Source organism: Bufo gargarizans, chromosome 4 (assembly GCF_014858855.1).
Source record: "Bufo gargarizans isolate SCDJY-AF-19 chromosome 4, ASM1485885v1, whole genome shotgun sequence".
NCBI classification, from domain to species: Eukaryota; Metazoa; Chordata; class Amphibia; order Anura; family Bufonidae; genus Bufo; species Bufo gargarizans.
The window spans coordinates 377,053,041-377,078,515 of NC_058083.1; the positions used below are offsets into that span (position 1 = coordinate 377,053,041).

General features: G+C 46.0%; 1 protein-coding gene across 1 annotated transcript in view; it reads left to right on the forward strand.

Annotated features, from left to right (window-relative positions):
- The window catches only part of LOC122936338 (protein unc-93 homolog A-like), a 411,461-nt gene that overhangs the window by 197,539 nt on the left and 188,447 nt on the right, over positions 1–25,475 (forward strand). Inside the window, exon 4 of the mRNA XM_044292489.1 lies at positions 9,671–9,808. Within this exon, the coding sequence (XP_044148424.1) occupies positions 9,671–9,808 (138 nt within the window). The remainder of the gene's footprint in view (positions 1–9,670; positions 9,809–25,475) is intronic.

Here is a 25,475-nt window from a genome sequence, read left to right on the forward strand (position 1 = left end):
GCTAAACCGAAGCAGGGTCTTGCGAAGCCAGAGGTCAGGAACCAGAAGGGTAGTCAGACGAAGCCTGGATCAGGAACCAGCAGGGTAGTCAGACGAAGCCTGGATCAGGAACCAGCAGGGTAGTCAGACGAAGCCAGGATCAGGAACCAGAAGCAGCAGCAGTCTTGGAAGCATGTGAACACAGGAGGACCAAGCAAGGAACTGAAGCCACAGACCTCCTATATATATGAGCTAGGCATCCAGCTCCTCCCAGTGGGAAGGAGAAGCCGCAGGGTGGGAGGCTACAAGAAACCCAGAAACCAAGATGGCCGCCAGCACATGTCAAACGAAGGAGAACAGCAAGAAGGTAAGACCATGACAGTACCTCCCCCTCAAGGGCCCCTCCTCCGCGGAGTAAAGAACGGTTTCTGAGGGAAGCGTGCGTGGAAGGCTCGGAGCAAGGCAGGAGCATGGACATCTGCGGAGGGAACCCAGGAACGCTCCTCTGGACCATAACCACGCCAATGGACCAAAAACTGCACCCGACCGCGGACCAGGCGTGAGTCCAGAATATTGCTCACCTCATACTCCTCATGATTGCCCACTTGGACCGGACGAGGCCGAGGAACCGAGGAAGTGAAACGATTACACACCAGTGGCTTCAACAGGGAGACATGAAACACGTTGGAGATCCGCATGCCAGGAGGAAGCGCAAGGGCATAGGCTACCGGGTTTACCCTGCGAAGCACTCGGAAGGGACCAACAAAGCGAGGCGCCAGCTTGGGAGTGGGCACTCGAAGATTGAGGTTGCGGGTGGACAACCATACGCGGTCTCCGACCTGGTAGGAAGGAGCGGGCGCTCATCTGCGATCAGCCTGGAGTTTCTGGCGCTGCGCAGAGACCTCAAGGGACCTCTGGATCTGTACCCAAGAAGCACGTAGGACGGAAAGGTGATCCTCCACAGCCGGAATATCCTGGGGAGAGAATACCTCCGGTAACACGGCAGGTTGGAACCCATAATTGGCCATGAAGGGAGACGTCCCAGAGGAAGAGTTCACCGCCGTGTTCCTGGCAAACTCAGCCCAAGGCAGGAGGTCAACCCAATTGTCTTGGTGATCGGAGACATAGCAACGAAGGAATTGCTCCAAGGCCTGATTGGATCGTTCTGCGGCCCCATTGGACTGAGGGTGGTAGGCCGAGGAGAAAGAGAGATGAATCCCCAACTGCGAGCAAAAGGCGCGCCAGAACCTGGACACAAACTGACTCCCCCGATCCGACACAATCTCCTTGGGCAAACCGTGCAACTGGAAAACCTCCCTGGCAAAAATCGTGGCCAACTCTTGTGCAGAGGGTAACTTCTTGAGAGGAACACAGTGGCACATTTTGGAAAACCGATCCACAATCATGAGAATGACCGTATGGCCTCGGGATGCAGGGAGGTCCACAATGAAATCCATCCCCAGGTGTGACCATGGACGCTCCCCGGTGGCTATGGGTTGCAAAAGGCCCAACGGAAGGTGCCGAGGGGACTTACTCTGGGCACAAACGGAGCATGCCGCTACATATGCGGCGATGTCGGAACGTAGAGAAGGCCACCAGAACAGACGTGAAACAGCCCAGGACAGCTGATTCTTTCCAGGATGCCCCGCGGCCTTGGAGTTATGGTAGGTTCGCAACAACCGAGTGCGCAACTCCTCAGGCACAAAACATCTGCCATTGGGTCTCCCAGAGGGAGCCCTCAGATTGAGCCGCCAAAATCTGCTCACCCAGGGGAGAGGTCAGGCTGGTGCGAATGGCGGCCAGGATCTGATTCGGAGGTATGACCGATGTCGGAATTGACTCCTCCCCGGACAGCTCGGAGTACTGCCGTGATAAGGCATCCGCTCTGATGTTCTTGGAACCGGGAAGGTAGGAGACCACGTAATTAAAACGTGACAAGAACAGAGCCCATCTGGCCTGACGTGGTGTCAATCTCTTGGCCTCAGAGAGGTAGGTCAGATTCTTGTGGTCCGTCAGGATGAGAACCGGAACCACCGAGCCCTCGAGCAAGTGCCTCCATTCTTTAAGGGCCTGCACGATGGCCAATAACTCCCTGTCACCAATCTGATAGTTGCACTCCGCGGAAGACAGTTTCCGGGAGTAAAACCCACAAGGAAGCAGAGGACCCTCTGGTGTTCTACGCTGAGACAGAAGGGCGCCTACTCCCGTCTCAGACGCGTCCACCTCGAGGACAAAAGGCAACCCAGGGTTGGGATGCGACAGAATCGGAGCCGACACAAAGGCGGACTTTACAGCCTCAAAAGCTCGGATGGCCTCGAGCGGCCAGACCTGGGGATTACTGCCCTTCCTGGTCTGATCCGTGAGAGGCTTGGCTAGCATGGAAAAGTCCCTGATGAACTTCCGATAATAATTGGCGAAGCCCAAAAAGCGCTGCAGGGCACGAAGACCACTGGGCTGGGGCCACTGTAAGACAGCCGAAACCTTCTCAGGATCCATGGAGAACCCCTCAGCGGAAATGATGTAACCTAAGAAGGTTACCTGGGATCGGTGAAATTCGCATTTCTCAAGCTTACCGAACAGCTTGTTCTCTCGTAACCGTTGCAACACTCGTCTGACATCCAGAATGTGGGCCTCCATGGATTCAGAATATACCAAGATGTCATCCAAATAGACCACCACACACTGCTGCAACAGGTCACGGAAAACATCGTTGATGAATTCCTGGAAGACTGCGGGCGCATTGCACAACCCAAAGGGCATAACCAAGGATTCATAATGACCGGTCCTGGTGTTAAACGCGGTCTTCCACTCATCGCCCGCCTTGATCCTTACCAGGTTATATGCCGCCCTCAGGTCGAGTTTGGTAAAGACCGTGGCCCCTTTGAGGCGATCGAACAGCTCGGAAATCAAGGGTATCGGGTAAGCGTTCTTGATCGTGATGCGATTGAGACCCCTGTAATCGATGCAAGGCCTCAACTCACCGCCCTTCTTTTTCACAAAGAAAAATCCAGCCCCTGCCGGGGACGAGGATTTGCGAATGTGTCCGCGTGAAAGCGCCTCCCTCACGTACTCCTCCATGGCCTCATTCTCCTCTACCGACAGTGGATAGACTTTGCCACGAGGAGGAACGGCACCAGATTGTAACTCTATGGCACAATCGTATGGGCGGTGCGGAGGTAGGGCAACCGCACGCACCTTATCGAATACATCCCGGTACTCCTCGTATTCAGGAGGCAACAGAGAGTCCGAGGAAGTACACAGCAACTTGACAGGCCCATGGATGCAACTAGCCCCACACTGCGGTGACCACGAGAGGATCTCGGCCGATCTCCAATCGAAAGTCGGATTATGCTTCTGGAGCCAGGGGTACCCCAAGACCACCGAGTAGTGTGGAGACGAAATAACCTGGAGACAGACCGACTCTCTGTGAACGGCACCAATGGCCATCCCCACTGGAAGGGTCTCCTGAGTCACGTGTGGCGGCAGAAGGGGTCTGCCGTCTATCGCCTCAAGAGCCAGTGGGGAACCTCGAGGCTGCAGAGGAATGGAATTGGCGGCAGCGAACACACTATCAATGAACAAACCACCAGCACCAGAGTCCACCAACGCCTGGGTCGTCACCGAGCCCCCGACCCAGGAGAGGACAACAGTAATCAGTGGTTTGTCAACACGGGAAACCGGGGACGAGGAGACTCCACCCAAGATCTGCCCCCTACAGGATCTCAGGTGCGAGCGTTTCCCGGACGGTTCGGGCATGCCAACCGAAAATGCCCACCGAGACCACAGTACATGCATCGGCCCTCGCGTCTCCGGAGTACCCTCTCCCCCTCGGACAGGCGAGCAAACCCCAGCTGCATGGGTTCACCCCCAGACAAGTCATCCCCAGGAGGCGTGGGAGGAGAGGGAGGCACGGGTGGGACAGCAAACATAGGCGCCAATCTGTTAGAAGACCTCCGCAGGCTCTCCTTAAAGGAAGGTCTCTCCCTGAGTCTGGTGTCAATCAAAATCAGGAAAGAAATAAGAGACTCGAGCTCCACTGGTAGGTCCTTAGCTGCAACCTCATCCTTCAAGGCATCCGAGAGACCATGAGAGAAAGCAGCGACCAGAGCCTCATTATTCCAGCCCACCTCTGCTGCCGGGGTACGAAACTCAATGGCGTATTCAGCTACGGATCGTGAACCCTGTCTGATGGACATAAGGAGCTTCGCAGCAGAGGCGGCACGAGCCGGCACATCGAATACCTTCCGAAGAGAAGCAACAAAACCGGAAAACTCGGCAACCACCGGATTGTTGTTCTCCCATAAAGAGCTGGCCCAGGCCAAGGCCTTGTCCGAGAGCAGCGAGATCAAGAAGCCCACCTTTGATCTCTCAGTAGGAAAGGCATGTGGCAGCAACTCAAAATAAATGCCCACCTGGTTAAGGAAACCTCGGCACTGAGTTGGCTCTCCCCCAAAGCGCTGTGGAAGGGGGGCAGAACCGGTCATACCCTGAAACACCGCAGGCGCAGCAACAGGTGTCGGGGTAGACTCTGGCGCAACAACCGGAGCGGCAGTAGGAGCGGGCCCAGGAGCGACAACCGACCCATCGGCAACGGAAGCTAAATGAGCCGTGCGTTCAAGCAGGGTTTGCAACGCCACAGCGAACCGACCCAACAGGTGATCCTGCTGATCAAGTCTGGCAACCAGCGTAGGTAGCGAGGATGGCCCTGTACCGTCAGAATTCATGGCTTGGTCCTAATGTCATGGAACCATGAACCAGACGTACAACAAGAGATAAGTGGAAATAAGAAGGCTTTATTGAAAACCAAGCTGTAGGGCAAAAGTCCAAACGGATAGCTAAACCGAAGCAGGGTCTTGCGAAGCCAGAGGTCAGGAACCAGAAGGGTAGTCAGACGAAGCCTGGATCAGGAACCAGCAGGGTAGTCAGACGAAGCCTGGATCAGGAACCAGCAGGGTAGTCAGACGAAGCCAGGATCAGGAACCAGAAGCAGCAGCAGTCTTGGAAGCATGTGAACACAGGAGGACCAAGCAAGGAACTGAAGCCACAGACCTCCTATATATATGAGCTAGGTATCCAGCTCCTCCCAGTGGGAAGGAGAAGCCGCAGGGTGGGAGGCTACAAGAAACCCAGAAACCAAGATGGCCGCCAGCACATGTCAAACGAAGGAGAACAGCAAGAAGGTAAGACCATGACAGCATGGAACTGCAGTCAGTATTGGTGATGGAGCCACTTCATCCCGTTACTATACTGAGTGCTATAGTGATTCTTATAGCGATTCTAATAGTGATTCTTAACATCTGACAAAGACTTATATACTACTGGCACATACTGCACCGCAGTGTCCGGCTCCACGTCTCACTCTGACGATTTGGCTGTGTGCAGAGCAGTAGTATGATTGCGATATTATGTCGCATCTGTATATTCAGATTGTTACACCAGGGTGGAGGGGGGGCGGCTTCGACATAATATCGCTATCATAACTACTGCTCTGCATGCAGCCAAAGCAGCAGAGGGAATTCTGGAGCCGGACACTGAGGTACAGTATGTGCAGGTGATTCCTTCATCAACAAGTGGGAGAGCAGCAGAAGTTCCTGGTGTCACCGTGCAGCCTTACAAAGGGAAGTCATGAGGAAAATGTGGATACTACTCAGCTTCCCCTCGCTGGCCTTGGTGCCGATATATATAGCGAATGGCCAAGTGTACCATAGATAGCATATGCAGACATCAACCACTTATGCAAGAAAAGACCTCACACCATGAAGTAACATACCCAGAGGCTCTCCTGAGGTAGACATTACTGTTTTATGGGTATGCTACTTTATGGTGTGAGGTCTTTTCTTGCATAAGTGGTTGATGCCTGCATATGCTATCTTTGGTACACTTGGCCATTCGCTATATGTTATAAGGAGATCACTCTTTGTATTTACTTGTTGAGATCTCTTTTCTTCATAAATTTTGTGTTCACTGTATCTATACATATATGCAGAAAAAGAAAAAAACAGCACACATCAAACACGGGTGCAATTCCTTATGGGGGCCTGTGACCAAGGTCCCGAATGCATACAAAATAAAAAAGGCAGCACTTCAGATTAGTGAAGAAAAGTGAATGGTTTATTCACCCATCTAGCAGCAACATTTCAGCTCTCTCATTTGAGCCTTTGTCTAGCTGTACAGACAAGGTTCCAATGAGAGAGCTGAAAAGTTGCTGCTAGATGGGTGAATAAACCATCCACTTTTCTTCACCAATCTGGAGTGCTGCCTTTTTTCTTTTATATACATATATACAGCTTTACTTACTGTCCCATTCTTAGGGTATCAAAAGTCATTCCCTGTGCACTTATAGAGATAGAGTGGGATGTGAAAGTTTGGGCAACCTTGTTAATCGTCATGATTTTTCTGTATAAATCGTTGGTTGTTACGATAAAAAATGTCAGTTAAATATATCATATATGAGACACACACAGTGATATTTGAGAAGTGAAATGAAGTTTATTGGATTTGCAGAAAGTGTGCTATAATTGTTTAAACACAATTAGACAGGTGCATCATCATTTTATTGATTCCAAAACCTTTAGAACTAATTATTGGAACTCAAATTGGCTTGGTAAGCTTACTGACCCCTGACCTACATACACAGGTGAATCCAATTATGAGAAAGAGTATTTAAGGGGTCAATTGTAAGTTTCCCTCCTCTTTTAATTTTCTCTGAAGAGTAGCAACATGGGGGTCTCAAAACAACTCTCAAATGACCTGAAGACAAAGATTGTTCACCATCATGGTTTAGGGGAAGGATACAGAAAGCTGTCTCAGAGATTTCAGCCGTCTGTTTCCACAGTTAGGAACATATTGAGGAAATGGAAGACCACAGGCTCAGTTCAAATTAAGGCTCGAAGTGGCAGACCAAGAAAAATCTCGGATAGACAGAAGCGACGAATGGTGAGAACAGTCAGAGTCAACCCACAGACCAGCACCAAAGACCTACAACATCATCTTGCCGCAGATGGAGTTACTGTGCATCGTTCAACCATTCGGCGCACTTTACACAAGGAGATGTTGTATGCGAGAGTGATGCAGAGGAAGCCTTTTCTCTGCCCACAGCACAAAAAGTGCCGCTTGAGGTGGGCTAAAGCACATTTGGACAAGCCAGCTTCATTTTGGAATAAGGTGCTGTGGACTGATGAAACTAAAATTGAGTTATTTGGCCATAACAAGGGGCGTTATGCATGGAGGAAAAAGAACACATCATTCCAAGAAAAACACCTGCTACCTACAGTAAAATATGGTGGTGGTTCCATCATGCTGTGGGGCTGTGTGGTCAGTGCAGGGACTGGGAATCTTGTCAAAGTTGATGGACGCATGGATTCCACTCAGTATCAACAGATTCTGGAGACCAATGTCCAGGAATAAGTGACAAAGCTGAAGCTGCATCGGGGCTAGATCGTTAGACAATGACCCTAAACACTGCTCAAAATCCACTAAGGCATTTATGCAGAGGAACAAGTACAACATTCTGGAATGGCCATCTCAGTCCCCAGACCTGAATATAATTGAAAATCTGTGGTGTGACGTAAAGAGAGCTGTCCATGCTCGGAAGCCATCAAACCTGAATGAACTAAAGATGTTTTGTAAAGAGGAATGGTCCAAAATACCTTCAACCAGAATCCAGACTCTCATTGGAACCTACAGGAAGCGTTTAGAGGCTGTAATTTCTGCAAAAGGAGGATCTACTAAATATTGATTTTATTTCTTTTTTGTGGTGCGCAAATTTATGCACCTGCCTAATTGTGTTTAAACAATTATAGCACACTTTCTGTAAATCCAATAAACTTAATTTCACTTCTCAAATATTACTGTGTGTGTCTCCTATATGATTTATTTAACTGACATTTTTTTATCGTAACAACCAACGATTTATACATGAAAATCATGATGATTAACAGGGTTGCCCAAACTTTCGCATCCCACTGTATATAATAATCTCTGCATAATACTGTGATTGGTGTTTTATTTTTAATATAATAAATATATTACTAGACTAGCACTGTATTCTGACACCAAGTGTATCTGTCACGGCCTATGGTATGTTGTGTGACACTTTCCTTCATTTGGTTGTCTGTGGCAACGTGTGGTGTTGAGTGCGTGTGGTGGCAGTGTCCCAGCCCTATGGCTGATCCCCAGGACATGATTGCCACACATGCCGTTGCCCGCGGCAACAGGTGAAGTGTGTGGTTTATGTGTGTATTCCCCTTTAAGTGGCCGTCTTCCCTTGCCTTGTGTTTGAAGGGTTAATTCCCTTCTGTGTGTGTGAACACTGGGTGTGTTTGTTGGGTGTGGCTACTTGGGCCTATAAAGCCTCTGTGCATAGCACATGTCTGAGGGGTACTTCAGCCATGGTTAGCTGGAGCAGCCTCCTGTGTATTCCACCTGCCAGTTGGGGCCACCCTTGTGGTCATAGGTTTTATCTTGATGTTCACCTGATGTTTTCCTTTGTCATGTCTATTTATTGCAACTATGGATGTCCTGGTTACCTGTGTGATATGTGTGCTGTGTCCCTGAGTGTTTTGTGGACATTAGTTGTCATGCACGGGTTCCAGTAAGCGTGGCTGTGACAGGTATGTTTGGAACTACTTTAGTTCACCTGTCATATCTGTATGTTGCATTTGTTCCCCATTCCTTGCAGCTTGGCCAGTGAGACTTCTGTTCCTCCGCATCCAGAAGGAACAGGTCGTCTTACCCTCACTCCTAGTTCAGGGACCGGTCAGAGGGTGAGTAGGGATCCGAGGTTCCTGAGCATGGGCCCCCCTACCTTCAAGGTCGGACCATGCAGCTAGGAGTTAGGGACGGATTAGGGATGTTCTAGGAGGTGACCTGCTCCCTAATTCTCTCGTCCTCGCCGAGCAGCGGTTAACATCTTTTGGACATCGCACGGCTGAGGGTTTTCCCAATCCTCAGCCGTGACAGTATCTAAATCATAGTATAAGGCATGTAGAATTGTAGTGAACAATGGAACAGGTCAAAATATATGGTAATCTTTGCACAGTAGAAAAAAAATGAGCATTTGTCAGAGGGATTTGTTTAATAAATACAATATATTTTTTATATATGTTAAATGTAAGACAAAGGCCTGATGTGAACCTGGCCAAATTTCACAATTGTAATTCCATTACCAGGTCTTTACCTTAAGTTCAGGTATTTAGCTAGTAACATAAAGCGCCTACTCCTGTCTGAACATTGTATTGCAATATATCCAATTTAGATATAACGTCATTTCGTGACACACATCTCAGGACATGTTGAGATAAGTGATCAGTTAAGTGTGGACATGAATTGTGATAAGGCTGGCTTTTAAGGGTGGATTTTCCATGTCCTATATAGCTACTGTATGATATGTGTGTCACTGGAGGCTACCTATCTGGCCTCATACATATGTCCTTTGTAAGATTCAGGTAAGGGGACCCCTACTGTCTACTTTTTTTTATATTTTTTATGTGTTTACTATTTATCAGCTAGCTAGAACAATTACTAGGTATGTCCCTAATCATTTCACTTCAATGAGTCTCATGAATCACACCTAGCCATTTTTGTGACTTCCCAAATTAAGTAAATCTTAAATCTACTGTAAGAATTAATTTATTTGGTAACCCATTTGACCTGTATGATAATACAAATAATATTCATGTTTTTTTTTCAGGATATAATGCAAGTTTACCGAATTACACACACTGTGGTGCAAATGACTGCCCATATAATGAAGTCATCAATGTAAACAGCACCAGTTCTAAGAAGCCAACAACATCTTTACTTTACACACTTTTGGGTATTTATACAGGTAAGACCTTTGCCTTTTTACCTTTCTTAAATTAAAGGATCAATAAACCTAGTGACGAGAGGTGTGGTAATTAAGGATCAGTGAATGGATTTGTAACAAACCATAATCCACTGCTATACTATGATAGGGACAGTCCTGATCAAAAGTTTAAGACCACTTGAAAAATGGCAAAAAAATCATATTTAACATGGCTGGATCGCTGTGAGAGACCCTACTTATGCAGTTCAACAACCCGACCACGTTCAAAAAGAGAGAGTTTTTTTTTGCCTTTGCCATCACAACGTGTGACTACCTGATAGAAAATGACAATGAATCCACATCTTTGCACAGATTTGGCCTTTTAAAGGTATGTGGTCCTAAACTTTTGATCAGCTGAAAAACAGCCTGTTTCAGTTTATTCGTTGTTTTCATTAAATTGAATGCTCAAAAAATGTTTTGTCTCACTCCCATTTCTTCTTGTTGCATGTTGAAGCTCTACTTGGAACCTTGTTAAGATCCAGCCATGCTAAATATAATTTTTTGCAATTTTTTCAAGTGGTCTTAAACTTTTGATCAGGACTGCATTATAAGAGAATGGGAGATATACCGTATTTGTGAATTTGGGGTATATTAAGAGGTAGGAAAAAATGTGGTGTCCTCCCAGGATATTTGGCTGCAGATGCAGTTCACCTGGGTGCTGCTCAGAAAAGTAAGAAATATAAAGAGAAGGGGAGCAGTAACAATTTAAAACATAACTTTTACTATGTCTATTCTCCCAGGGTGGGGAGTAAAAGACCCCTTACAGACAAAAAAATACACAAAAAGACAGACATAACCCCTAACAGAGGGGTTTTATTGGGTTTGTGCAGTGTAGGCAGTGCACACAGGCAGGGCCGGCTCCAGGTTCATGTGGGCCCTTGAAAGATACGTTGCCTTAAAACGTAGTATCTGATTTACATTTGGGTTGTGTCAAACATATTCAATACATTGGCATAAACTTGCCAAAATTAACCCACTGGATTTGAAGGTCGTCATCTCCAACTGGAGCCCACCTTCGGCAAAATATCACAAGCTGTAATCTTATTAAAGCCGTACATAGTGGTAAACAACGAAAAATAAGATCCACCTCCTTCTCTTATCCTCAAATAATCACATTACTTTCAGGTACTAGTAGATAGAAATAAACGGTGAACAGTCACAGCGCAGATAAATGTGACTGTATCAGGGCCCAGCATGCAGAATTACCATGCGCACCAACCCCCACAACTTGATATCACCTTATTTTACAATAAGATGAGGTCATATTGGTGCCCAAGTATTTTATACTCTCTATGCACCAGTCAAAATTCCATTTCTCACGAAATGATCTAGTCAAGGTCTCTGGGATATTGACCGGAAGTGCTTGCGTCTTGGTGGAATTAAGATGGTAGTATGAGAGATCGCCATAGGTTTTTATCTGGTCCATAACCGCTTGCAGTGATACCTCTGGTCTCGTAAGTGACAAAAGAACATCATCTGCATATAGTGAAATTTTGTGTACCTGACTCCCAATCTCTACCCCAGAGACCCTGTGATCCAATCTGATTGCTTGGGCCAAAGGTTCCATAGCAATTATAAAAATTAAAGGGGACAAAGGGCAACCTTGCCTTGTACCGTTCGTCAGTTCAAACGCTTCTGACAGAGCCCCATTAACATATATGTTGGCCGTAGGGTTGCTATATAGAGCCTCTATTGCACGCATGATAGGACCACTAAAACCCATATTAGAAAGCACCGAAAAGGCGAACGACCATCTGATCCTGTCGAACGCGTCCAAGGCCAGAACCAGAAGGGGACTTTTTTTCTGTGTGATCTGATGGAATATACCCAGCATTCTTCTAGTATTAAAGTAGGGCTGGCGGGATGGAACAAAACCAGTTTGGTCCGCATTAATTATGGTTGGAAGAATCTTGGCTAGCCTGAGTGCCAAAAGTTTAGCGTAAATTTTCACGTCTTGATTCAGCAGAGATATGGGTCTGAAATTTTGGGGCCTGTCAGAAGGTTTGCCTGGCTTTGGCAGGGTAATGATCGTAGCCTGTAGGTTTTCTTTAGGAAAGGCTCCAGATGCTAATGCGTTCTGGCAAAAATCCCGCAGAAAGGGGCTCAGGATATGTGAAAACCATTTATAATAATGACTAGCGAACCCATCTGGGCCTGGTGCCTTCTCCCTGGGCAAGGAGGAAATCACTTTTTCTATTTCCTCGGTCGTTATCTGGGCATTTAGGGCCTGGAGTTGTGAAACCGTTAGAGTTGGCAAATTTAAGGATCTGAGGTATTCATCTGTCATCTCAGGCAGGTTTTGGGGGGTTGGAATGGTTTCTTTAAGGTTGTACAGGTCATGGTAGTACGATTGGAAACCCTCTGCTATGGCCGACGGTGAGTATAGCTTGGTGTGTGACTTGGGATGCAGAAGATATGGAAATCTGCTCTTTACCCGTTTTGCTTTCAGACTGGCTGCCAGGAGTTTACCTGCTTTATTCCCTTGGGAGTAATAGCGGGCTTTACATCTACGGAGCCCTTTCTCATATGACTCTAACATGTGATTTCTCAGGTCATGTCTCAATTGTTTTAGAGCCTCTGCCGTTGAGGGTGAGGGACATAGTTTGTTTCTATCCTCCAGCTGTTTCAGTTTAGCCAGCATTTGTGATGTGGCCTCCTCCAGTTTCCTCTTTCTCACCGCCCCTTGTTGTATAAATGACCCTCTTATGTAAGCCTTATGGGCGTTCCATAGAACTACGGGGTCAGTAGAGTCTGTTTTATTAAGGTGGAAGAATTCTCTCAAATCTGATTCAATGCGCTGACCATGCTGTGGACAAGATAGCAGTATCGGATTGCTCCTCCATAGATACTTTGGTGAACAGTTATTGTCCTCTGTTAACGTCATTGTAATAGCAGCATGGTCAGACCACTTAATCTGCTTGATCTCCGTATCCCACACTTTGGACAACGCTACCCTGTCTGTCAAAAACATATCAATACGAGAATAAACATTGTGAACCCCTGAGTGGAAAGTAAAGTCTTTGATTGATGGATGCTGGATCCTCCATACATCATATACCTCTGCTTTCCACACGTCCTCCGCTAGAGTAGGGGTATGCCTCCCCCCATACGATGAGGTGTCTATCTCGGGGTCTGTGGTAATGTTGAAGTCGCCAAACATGATAAGTTGGCCCTTCCTTTTCCTATTAACCATTTTCATTACCCTTCGGAAAAAACTTTTTTGTCCCTTGTTGGGCGCATATATAGAAACCAGGGTGGCGGTCACATTATTCAAAGTGCAAACCTCTATCACTTATCTACCCATGGGGTCGCTAATGCTTTCAAATAATGTGAACGCCAGCGTGTTTTTAATAGCTATCAACACTCCTCTAGATTTAGAATCAAAGTGGGCTTGGAATACATGGGGGAACTGTGTGTGTTGTACCCTGTGGGCATCTTTGGTCATTATATGAGTCTCCTGTGCTCCCAGGACATCACATTTAAGAAGTTTGGCCTCTTTCCATAAGTGGGATCTGCGCATGGGACTGTTCAACCCGTTCACATTAAGGCTAGCAAACACAATTACCATAATATATCAACTTAAAGCGGAAAGCATAAAGGTCGCACATTAACCAGTAAAGAAGGTGCAGGACGCCTCCCAGCCAGCACGTCCGCAGCCATAATATGAAGGTGGTGGAATAATGTACAGGCATAGTTGTGGCACCAGTCATGACTTGTACAGCAAATACCAGTGGTAAAACATAAGAACATAGAATCAACAGCATGAATAAACAGAGGTGTGTTCGCAAGAACCAGCCGGCTCTCCAACACCAAATAACTTGGGGAATTAAAGTCCCGTCTGAAGCCTAGGTTTGGTACTCATAACGATAGACACTCAAACCTATCTCATAGGCAATAACTGCCTTGTGTATCCCCCGGTGAACCATCTTCTTCAATTAAGCGAGCTACGTCCCAGTCCCTGGGAATCTTATCAGGAGGGGCACGGCGATGTTCCTTTGGCAAATCAATTGGGATGTCCCAGCTTTGCAGCATCTTTTTGCCCTCTTCAACGGATTTGATAACATGTAGGTCGCCCAGGTGGTGTATCAAAAAGCGAACCGGGAACCCCCATCTATACCGTATCTTTGCTGCTTGCAAGGCTGATGTGATAGGTAATAGGGCCCTCCGGAGCCTAAGAGTAGCAGCTGATAGATCCGCATATAGCGATACCTTGTGGTACGGAGCAGTTAGACCACCATTCTGTCTGGCAAAGGACATCAATTGCTCCTAGTGGAGTAGAAATGGACCCTGGCCAGAACATCTCTGGGGACATTTTCCTCCAGGTGCCCAGGGCGAGGGACTCTATGAGCCCTATCGATTTCCAAGTCTCTGTCACTGCAATGAGGCAGCTCACTTTTAATCAGCGCTTTCACATAAGAGGGGATGTCTTTAGCAACCACAGCCTCTGGGATGCCCCGCAGCTTTATGTTATTGCGCCTGCTGCGTTCTTCTAAATCCGCCATTTTACTTTTGATTGCCTCCACCTCTGCTTCTAAGGCATAATGGGCGTCTATGAGGTCATTGTGAGAGCTTGCAAATTCTCCAAACTTGCGCTCTAGGTGGTCTGTTCTGTTCCCAATGTCCTCCACCTCTTTCCGCAATGGGGCCACTAAGGAGCGCATGTCATGTAAGAAGGAGCGCCTCTGGATTAGAAGCATGTCTCTCATTATAGTATCAGTCAGGGCCAAGTCGTTAACTGGTAACGCCAGTATTTCTGCCTCACCCGTGTCCTGTGGGCCCCCTTGTGCTCCCAGGGTACCTGCATCTGTCTCTGGCTCGGACTCTCGGGTGTCCTCCGAGATGTGTGGCGAAGCCGCTGATCCCGCTGCCATGCCTCTCCCTGCATCTTGAAAGGTAGCTGCCGCGCCGCTCACTTCCTCCTGGCCAGCTTCCAGGTTGTCCTCCTCAGGCGCCTGTCTCGACCCCTTTCTAGAGTCTGGGCAAGTAGGTGGTTGTAGGCCTTCCGCATGCTCGCGTAGCAGGGCCGTCCTGTCCCCGGCGCCATCTTGAGATCTTCCCACTTCTCTGGTGAAGTAGAACTTCGTCAATTGCGGGTACTTCATTGCTTTCTTTTTTCGGCCCGTCATGCTCTGGTAATGTTCCTGGACCGGTTCCTCCACTTTAGGGTAGTTCACCGTGGGCTTAGTCGCTGTAATAGTCGCTAGTTTGTAGTGCTATCACCGGAGCTGAAGCATACTACATCCGCGCACCTCGGCAGCCAGACCACGCCCCTCCACCACCTCCTGTTTTTTTTTTTTTTTTTAATTGACAATTTTTATTGTTTTTATATTTTCATAGTTATAATAATAACAGAGAGCATTGACTAGTATACAATATAGAAAGTTGTACACATGTGGTATTGACGTTTAAAAGGCAAAAAGTACACGGAGAAAGGCCTAGGAGGCCGCATAGGAGCAGATGTCAAATAAAGGTGAACAATAACAGTAAGTTAATAAAACTTTGTGACAGGATGGTGAGGTAATAGTATTGACAGTAATATTGACAATAATATTGACGGTAATATTGACACGGTGTAGGTATGAGAGCCATTAGTATGGAGATAAGGTACTGAGACATTGTAGACATTGGTCCAGGAACTAGGGGGCAGAGGAGGAGAGTTAAGGGAAGTTCCTATAGGCTTTCCAAGGGGACCAGATCTGGAGAAAGGTGTGTCTGGTGCGGGATTCCCAATGGGAGATCTCCTCCATTCTGTAGATCTGGTCAACTCTATTAGACCATTGTTCCACACTAGGAACATCAGAGGACAGCCAGTAAGTTGGTAAAAGTAATCTGGCCGCAGCTATCAAAAGCGAAAAGAGAGTGAACTTACATGAGTTGACCCCCCCTAGTCCTAGAGATAATAGGGCCATATCCGGTGAGCAGGGGAAGGAAGTCTGACAGATCTGGTTGCACAATCCGATCATGGTAAGCCACCACGGGTTGATCAGCTCGCAAGACCACCAGATGTGCAGAAATGAACCTTTGGTTTTGCAGCATCGCCAGCACCTATCTGAGGCAGTAGGGTTGTATAGGCAAGTCTTATCTGGAGTCCTGTACCACCTCATAAGGACCTTATAACTGTTTTCCTGGATACGCACACGCCTGGAGATCTTATGTGGGGCATTTAGAGCTTTGGCTATTTCAGGAGGTGTCAGGGTTCTTTGGAGGTCTTTTTCCCACAAACCAATTATCGCAGGTTTGAGAGCAGGGGGGGGGGGGGGGGGGGGACATCAGGTTCTTATAAATTGTGGAAACGATTTTAGGAGGGTATTTCTTATTACTGATCAATTCTTCGAACCAACAGATAGTGTCGGAAAAGGAGGTCTTTTTTGTGAGGAGGAGAGATTCGGTTTTAATGAAGCTCATAAGGACAGGGTTGTGGATCTGTGTGCCTAAGACTTTACCAATTTCTAAGTCTGAGAGTACACACCCATTTGGGTCCAGGAGCCGAGATATAGGAACATCGAGGGAACGCAAAGCCAGAGGGCTGCTATCTCTCAAGTCCTTAGGAGCTAAATTAACAAGATCTCTTATCTGGAGGAGGGGAGAGGGCAAATTTAAAACCTTAGACGGAAGTGAGAAACCTCTCCAAACTTTTAATGTATTTTGGATAAGAGGATTCGAAATAGAGCCAAGAGAGGGGGGTAGTTTGTCGGCTAGTACAAGAGCCCTAATGGGGGAGGATAGGAAGGCATTTTCTATTATGAGCCAGGATTTATGAGGGGGATGTCTAATCCAGTCGACAACCCGAGAAAGCTGTATAGCTTTCATGTATGTCTCTCGGTCGGGAAGTCCAATACCGCCCCTAGCTTTGGGCTTAGTTAATGTAAGGAATGAAATGCGTGGGTGTTTACCACTCCAAATAAATTTTCTTATAAGCTTATTTAGAGAAGCAAAGAAAGATTTGGGGATTTCTATAGGGAGTACCTGCATTAAGTAGGTGAGTCTGGGGATGATTAAGGACATTAAAATGTTTTTCCTTCCAAACCAAGAAAGGTATGGAAAATCTAGTGAGTCTATTTGGGTTTGTATAGATGCTAGAAGAGGTTTAAAATTCAAGCTGAATAGTTCCGACAGGTGAGGGGAGATCCTGACTCCCAGGTATGTTAATAGCTGGGTTTGCCAATTAAATGGGGAGTTTATCCGGAGGGATGCAAGAGTTAGGGGAGATAAACCCATATGGAGAATTTGAGACTTCGAAGGGTTAACCTTGAAGTTGGATAGTGAGCCGAATAAGGAGAGTTTTGACAAAATTCTGGACATGGAAGTATGGGGGTTGGTGGTTAGGATCAGTAGGTCGTCTGCAAAGGCTGCTAATTTAAACTCATGGCGCCCGACCGACAAACCCTTGATTTCCTTGTCTTGCCGGAGAACTTGTAGGAGGGATTCCATTACTAGGACGAATTTAAGGGGGGAAAGTGGGCAGCCTTGCCTCGTGCCATTTCTTATTGGAAACTGGGAAGACATAAGCCCATTGACTGACACGGATGCCGAAGAATGCACATACATAGAAAACACAGCATTTATGTATTGTATAGGCAGATGGAATTTTGAGAGGGTCATCTTGATGTATGTCCAGTCTATTCTATCAAATGCCTTTTCGGCATCCGTGCCAATCATGACCAGAGGGATGGCTTTATGGGAGGCATAGAACAGAGCATTGAGGATTTTAGTAGTATTATCCTTCCCTTCACGGCCTCTGACAAAACCTACTTGATCAGGGTGGATCAGTTGGGGGAGTAAATTTTGCAGTCTTGTGGCAAGCATTTTTGCGATGAGTTTGAGGTCTACATTGAGTAAGGATATGGGACGGTAGTTGGAGCATGATGTGAGGTCTTTGCCCTCTTTAGGGATTATTGTGATTGTGGCTTTTGTCATGTCTGAAGAAAGAGGATGACCCATTAGTGTACGATTGCAGATGGGAAGCATAAAAGGGAGTAATAATTCCCCAAAGGGCGAATAGTATGATATAGGGAGACCGTCGGGACCGGGGCTTTTCCCTTTAGGGGTAGACTTGATGGCCGATGTTAGTTCAAGAGGGGTAAATGGTTTGGAGAGGGATTCTTTCTGTGTAATGGTTAGTGACGGGAGATTGAGGGTGTCCAGAAAGGACTTGATATTCTCTATCTAGAGAGGAGTTCGGAAGAGCAGAAGGAGGGAGGTTATATAATGATTCGTAGAACAGTTTAAACTGATCCGCAATATCTTCAGCTTTGAAAAGCTGAGTACCTTGAGGAGATTTAATGCTTTGCACATAACGGGAATCTCTTCTCTGTTTTATTCTACGCATCATGAATTTCGATGCTTTATTTCCATGAGCGAAAGTTTTTTGCTGGGCCGACAAGTAAAACTTGGCTGAGCGCTCGTTTAGCAGATTCTTTAATTGCGTCCTAAGAGAAGAGAGTTCCGTTAGCTGGTGGTCGAGCAAGGACCGCTTATGCGCTTTTTCCAATATATGGGTTTTGGCCAGTAATGCATTAAGCTGCTTCTCAGACTCTCTCTTTAAAAAAGAACAGAGGCTGATCAGCCTGCCTCTAATGTAGGGCTTGTGGGCATCCCAGAGGATCTGGGGGGATATATCAGGGGTATTGTTCAGTCTGAAATATTCCTCAAGAAAGGATGATATTTGTGACTTATGCTTGGAGTTTCCCAACAGCGACTCATTAAATCTCCAGCTTGTGTACCTACTGCTTTTAACTTCAGGATGTATAAAACAATAGATAGGGGAGTGATCAGACAGTGTAATATCCCCAATTCGGGCCGAGGAGCAGAGTTGAAGTTTCTCTTTTGGGGCTAAAATATAATCAATCCTGCTGTACGAGGAGTTGGCTGAGGAGTAAAAGGAGAAATCCACTGAGTCAGGGTTATGACATCGCCATACATCAACCATACCCATGTTGAATAATTTAGTATGCAGTAGTCTGAGGGCTTTTGTAGAAGTTGATGACTTCTTTGACGAAGTGTCAATAAGGGGGTTAAAGGCCAGGTTAAAATCTCCTGCAATGATCATGAATCCCTCTCTTTGTTAATCTAACGAGGTAGGAGGGGGAAAAAAGAAGAGGGTTAATCCTGTACTCCAAAAATAGGAGGTATGGGATGAACAGACAGGGCGCCAGAGGTAAAGGACACAGTGGAGTGGGGAACAGAAAATTGTTAAATAGTAAGGTATATATACTGTTGGATCAGAGATCAGAGTCCAAAAAGCAGGGCAGCCTAGATGATTAACTATCTGCAGAAAAGCAGTATAGTGAAACTGGAGAGGGATAAAGAAGAAAAAAAATCACCAAATGGCGCCAACTGCTGATAACATGTAGTGAATGTTATGGTATAGAGTGTCTCAGAATACGGCAGAAGAAACACTGTTAGATAAATAATTAATTAAAAGCCCCTATGGGGTCACGAGGAGTAACTAATATAAAAGAATGTAGAGTAAAAGGTAAACAACACCGAAACTCACTTCACCAGGGAGGGGTGTAGAGGGATAAAGCTCAAGACACCCAATACAGCCGCCTCCCTCGCCTGGTTCGTATGTAGAGTGGTAGAAAAATACGGCAGTCCACACCAAGGGTCTTCAGGTATAATCCCTTTAATTGAAGAATAAATCAGGTAGGCTCAACGCGTTTCGGGGACACATAAACCCCTTCCTCAGGAGCAGAGTCAGTAATAGGTTTATAAACCTATTGGTGTGGACCCTTGGTGTGGACCCTTGGTGTGGACTGCCGTATTTTTCTACCACTCTACATACGAACCAGGCGAGGGAGGCGGCTGTATTGGGTGTCTTGAGCTTTATCCCTCTACACCCCTCCCTGGTGAAGTGAGTTTCGGTGTTGTTTACCTTTTACTCTACATTCTTTTATATTAGTTACTCCTCGTGACCCCATAGGGGCTTTTAATTAATTATTTATCTAACAGTGTTTCTTCTGCCGTATTCTGAGACACTCTATACCATAACATTCACTACATGTTATCAGCAGTTGGCGCCATTTGGTGATTTTTTTTCTTCTTTATCCCTCTCTTTGTTAATCTGCAAGGGACAAGATACTAGAGAGCCAACTGATCTGGTCTGAATTGGGGGCATATATATTAACAAATGTGTATAAGGCTTGCCCTATTTTGCCCTTGAGGATAAGATATCGACCATCTGGGTCCTGCATATGGGACATATACTGGAAAGGGAGCCCTCTACGGAAACCTATACTGACTCCTCTTGAGGCGGCACCCCCAGCTCCACAATGGTACCAGCAGGGAAATTTGGAAAAAGAGAGATCAGGGTATCTATCGTGCTTAAAGTGAGTTTCCTGAAGGAAGACCACGGAGCATTTCTCTTTATGCAACATGGAGAAGATTTGGCTTCTCTTAGCGGGGGATCTTAAGCCCTTAACATTATAGGATACCAATTTAAGGTCAGACATTTTTGAGTATGGAGAAAAGAGTGGAGCAAGACCCAAATGGCATACCAGCTAGGGGGGTACCAGCCGACCATAGGAGGGGGAGGAGGGTGCCACCACAAGAGAAGCATATTCGAGACCACCACAAACCAGTGCCCACAACAAAATAGAGGCTGTTGTGAAAGCTGTTATGGAAGCTAATCTGCAGCAGCGAGAGACAAACCTGCAGAAATGCGAGGCTAATAAGCAGCAGCAGGAGTCCCCACAACATGTATTCGAATGGAGCAAAACGGAATGCCACTTGAAGGATTGCGTTTTGCTTTCTGCCCTAAAAATCTGTTATATTCGGTTATAACTGTCATAACGGAATCTTTAGCGAAACGCAATAAAGTTTTTTCATTTTTGTGTTTTCATTATTTTTCCCTATCTTCCTTGAGCCATAACTTTCTGAACCTTCTGACGGCTGGGAGGGGAGGAGGAGCAAGAAGAGCAGGCTTTGAGTGGGACTTTAAACTTCTCGGGGATCCCTGGTGTTGTCTGTGGCTCGGGTGAGGAGACAGAGGACAAAATTATCCTGGGCGATGAGCAGGAGCGAGGGCGCTCAACTGCTTCCAATTTAGTGCAAATGGGGGCCTTCATGCTCCAGTGTAGAGATGGCCTTGCGGTTCGCCTGGCGGTCGTTTTGCCGAACAGGCGAACATATGGCAATGTCCACCGGTGCCATATTATTTTGCATTGTGTCGAACTTTGACCCATGACACATCAGGACAGGACAGAAATTTCAGCACATGGACACCCCCCTACCCTATAAATAAACCCGATCTGTCCGCCATTTTAAATTCAGTCTTTTGCCAGTGTAGTGATAGGTTGCTGTGTGGAGCAGGGACAGACTGTAAGAGACAGCAAATGCTAGCTAATAGGCATAGGTATGCTATCGATACATAGTGACATACTAAGGGGTGTGATATACTTATAATATACTTTCTAACATAGAAAGTATAATATAGTGCATTTTTATTATGCAGCATTTGTGTGCGGTTCTGCTAAAATACTGCAGCTATACAGAGGGAAAATTGCTATTGGAACAACTAATTGCAATTGGTGTTAAATAACAGTTGCCCCCCAAAAATATTATTGAGGCAGGGGTGTGATATACCTATAATATACTTTCTAAATAGTGCATTTGTATTGTGCAGCATTTGTGTGCGGCTCTGCTAAGATACCACAGCTGTACAGAGGGACAAACGCTATTGGGACAAATAATTGCAACTGGTGTGATATACCTGTTGTTGCCCCAAAATAAACTAATTAAGGGGTTTGATATACCTGCTTCCAGCAAATACTCATTAAGGGGTTCTATATACCTGCTTTCACAAATACTGCTCTTCTATAGGGACTTTGTCACAGGGTCATTTTGAAAATGACAGGCAGAGGAAGAGGCAGGCCATTCTGTAGGGGTGGTAGGGGTCGGGCAGGTGCACCAGGCCAGAGCCTAAGTGTAAAGTTGGAGAAGCTGCGTGCGATTGCGTCAAAAGACGCGCAAGAGTTGGTTGAATGGCTCACTCAGCCTTCCACTTCTGCACCATCCTCATCCTCTGTATCAGCACCCTCTCTGCTGTGGTTACCCCCAAAGAGAACACCATTATTTTCCCATCAATTTCCAGACCTTACCGATGTACAGCCATTCTATGCATCGAATCAGGAAGGGGAGGTAGCAACAGCCGCCACCCAGCGGTCTGACGACAGTACCCAGAACAGCCCAAGGAGGGTGGTCCCTGCTGTTGCTAACTACTCCGAGATCTCTAATGCCAGTGTTGGAGAAGGTGACTATGATGACATGTCGATGGACGTTACGTGGGTGCCCACAAGAGAACAAGAGGAGGGGAGTACAGATTCAGAACTCACAGTGCACAGGAGGCAAAAAGGAGACTGCAAAAAAATCTGGGGCGAGCCATCCATGACCTGCCTCTTCTCCTTCTCTCTCTTCCAATTAGTCCTCCATTCCACCTTCCACCTTGCCGTCGTCGCATTCATCTGGCAAAAGGCAGGCTTCCGTGGCCCAAATGTTCGAACCTAAAAAGTTGATGACGCTGGATAACCCTCTTGCCCAACACCTGACAGCTGGCTTGTCAAAACTGCTAGCCCGCCAACTGCTGCCATATAAACTGGTGGAGTCGGAGGCCTTTAGAAAATTTGTGGCAATTGGCACACCGCAATGGAAGGGCCCCGGAAGGAAATTTTTCTCCCCGAAGGGCATCCCAGAGCTATATGGCCATGTTCAGCGGCAATTGAATGTATCTCTGGCACACAGTGTCGGTGCCAAGATACAGTCAGGTCCATAAATATTGGGACATCGACACAATTCTAACATTTTTGGCTCTATACACCACCACAATAGATTTGAAAATAAACAAACAAGATGTGCTTTAACTGCAGACTGTCAGCTTTATTTAAGGGTATTTAAATCCAAATCAGGTGAACCGTAGTAGGAATTACAACAGTTTGCACATGTGCCTCCCACTTGTGAAGGGACCAAAAGTAATGGGACAGAATAATCTTAATCATAAATCAAACTTTCACTTTTTAATACTTGGTTGCAAATCCTTTGTAGTCAATTACAGCCTGAAGTCTGGAACGCATAGACATCACCAGATGCTGGGTTTCAGCCCTGGTGATGCTCTGCCAGGCCTCTACTGCAACTGTCTTTAGTTCCTGCTTGTTCTTGGGGCATTTTCCGTTCAGTTTTGTCTTCAGCAACTGAAATGCACGATCAATCAGATTCAGGAAGATTGACTTGGCCATTGCATAACTTTCCACTTCTTTCCCTTAAAAAACTCTTTGGTTGCTTTTGCAGTATGCTTTGGTTCATTGTCCATCTGCGCAGTCCAATGAGTTCTGAAGCATTTGGCTGAATATGAGCAGATAATATTAGAATTCATCCTGCTGCTTTTGTCAGCAGTCACATCATCAATAAATACTAGAGAACCACTTCCATTGGCAGCCATACATGCCCATGCCATGACACTACCACCACCATGCTTAACTGATGAGGTGGTATGCTTAGGATCATGAGCAGTTCCTTTCCTTCTCCATTATCTTCTCTTCCCATCACTCTGGTACAAGTTGATCTTGGTCTCATCTCTCCATAGGATGTTGTTCCAGAACTGTGAAGGCTTTTTTAGATGTTGTTTGGCAAACTCTAATCTGGCCTTCCTGTTTTTGAGGCTCACCAATGGTTTACATCTTGTGGTGAACCCTCTGTATTCACTCTGGTGAAGTCTTCTCTTGATTGTTGACTTTGACACACATACACCTACCTCCTAGAGAGTATTCTTGATCTGGCCAACTGTTGTGAAGGGTGTTTTCTTCACTAGGGAAAGATTTCTTCGGTCATCCACCACAGTTATTTTCTGCGGTCTTTTGGTGTTGCTGAGCGTTCCTTCTTTTTAAGAATGTTTCAAACTGTTGTTTTGGCCACGCCTAATGTTTTTGCTATCTCTCTGATGTTTTTTTTATATATTTTTCAGCCTAATGATGGCTTGCTTCACTGATTTGGATCTTATCTTGAGAGTTGACAGCAACAGGTTCCAAATGCAAATGGCACAGTTGAAATTAACTCTGGACCTTTTATCTGCTCATTGTAATTGGGATAATGAGTGAATAACACACACTTGGCCATGGAACAGCTGAGAAGCCAATTGTCCCATTACTTATGGTCACTTAATAAGTGGGAGGCCCATATGCAAACTGTTGTAATTCCTACACCGTTCACCTGATTTGGATGTAAATACTCTCAAATTAAAGCTGACACTCTGCAGTTAAAGCACATATTGTTTGTTTCATTTCAAATCCATTGTGTTGGCTTATAGAGCCAAAATTGTTAGAATTGTGTCGATGTCCCAATATTTATGGACCTTACTGTACATCTGAACACAGACACGTGGTCTAGCAAACACAGGCAGGGAAGTTACATAACTTTTACTGCCCACTGGGGCAACCTTCTGACAGCCGTCAAGCATGTAACCCATGGCACCCGTGTGGATTTGGTGTTACCGCCACGGATTGCATGCAGGCCTCTTCTTATATTACTTCTACTCCATCCTCTGTCTCCTCCTCGCTGACTCCTCCTTTTCCACTGCTACCGCCTCTTCCGCTGCACCCCCCAAGCTCCCCAGAACCTATTCGACGTGTCAGGTGAGACACTGCTATGCTGTGCTGCAGCTGTTGTGCCTGGAAGCCAAGAGCCACACCTATCCTGCACTCTATTCAGCTCTAAGGTCACAGGCCAATCAGTGGCTAACCCCGCTCAATTTGACAGTTGGTAAAGTGGTGTGCGACAACCGTGCCAATCTGCTGAGCACGCTGAAACAGGTCAAAATGACACATGTCCTGAACTTAGTCGTGCAGCGATTCGTTGCCAAATACCCAGAGGTCCAGGACGTCCAGGAAAATCTCTGGCCATTTTAGAAAATCTTACATTGCCATGTCTCGAATTGCTGACATTTAGTGATGAGCGGCAGGGGTCATATTCGAATTCATGATATTTCGCAAATATTTTCTAGAATATTCATCATATATTCATTAATTTGTACAGGGAGTGCAGAATTATTAGGCAAGTTGTATTTTTGAGGATTAATTATATTATTGAACAACAACCATGTTCTCAATGAACCCCAAAAACTCATTAATATCAAAGCTGAATATTTTTGGAAGTAGTTTTTAGTTTGTTTTTAGTTTTAGCTATTTTAGGGGGATATCTGTGTGTGCAGGTGACTATTACTGTACATAATTATTAGGCAACTTAACAAAAAACAAATATATACCCATTTCAATTATTTATTTTTACCAGTGAAACCAATATAACATCTCAACATTCACAAATATACATTTCTGACATTCAAAAACAAAACAAAAACAAACCAGTGACCAATATAGCCACCTTTCTTTGCAAGGACACTCAAAAGCCTGCCATCCATGGATTCTGTCAGTGTTTTGATCTGTTCACCATCAACATTGCGTGCAGCAGCAACCACAGCCTCCCAGACACTGTTCAGAGAGGTGTACTGTTTTCCCTCCTTGTAAATCTCACATTTGATGATGGACCACAGGTTCTCAATGGGGTTCAGATCAGGTGAACAAGGAGGCCATGTCATTAGATTTTCTTCTTTTATACCCTTTCTTGCCAGCCACGTTGTGGAGTACTTGGACGCGTGTGATGGAGC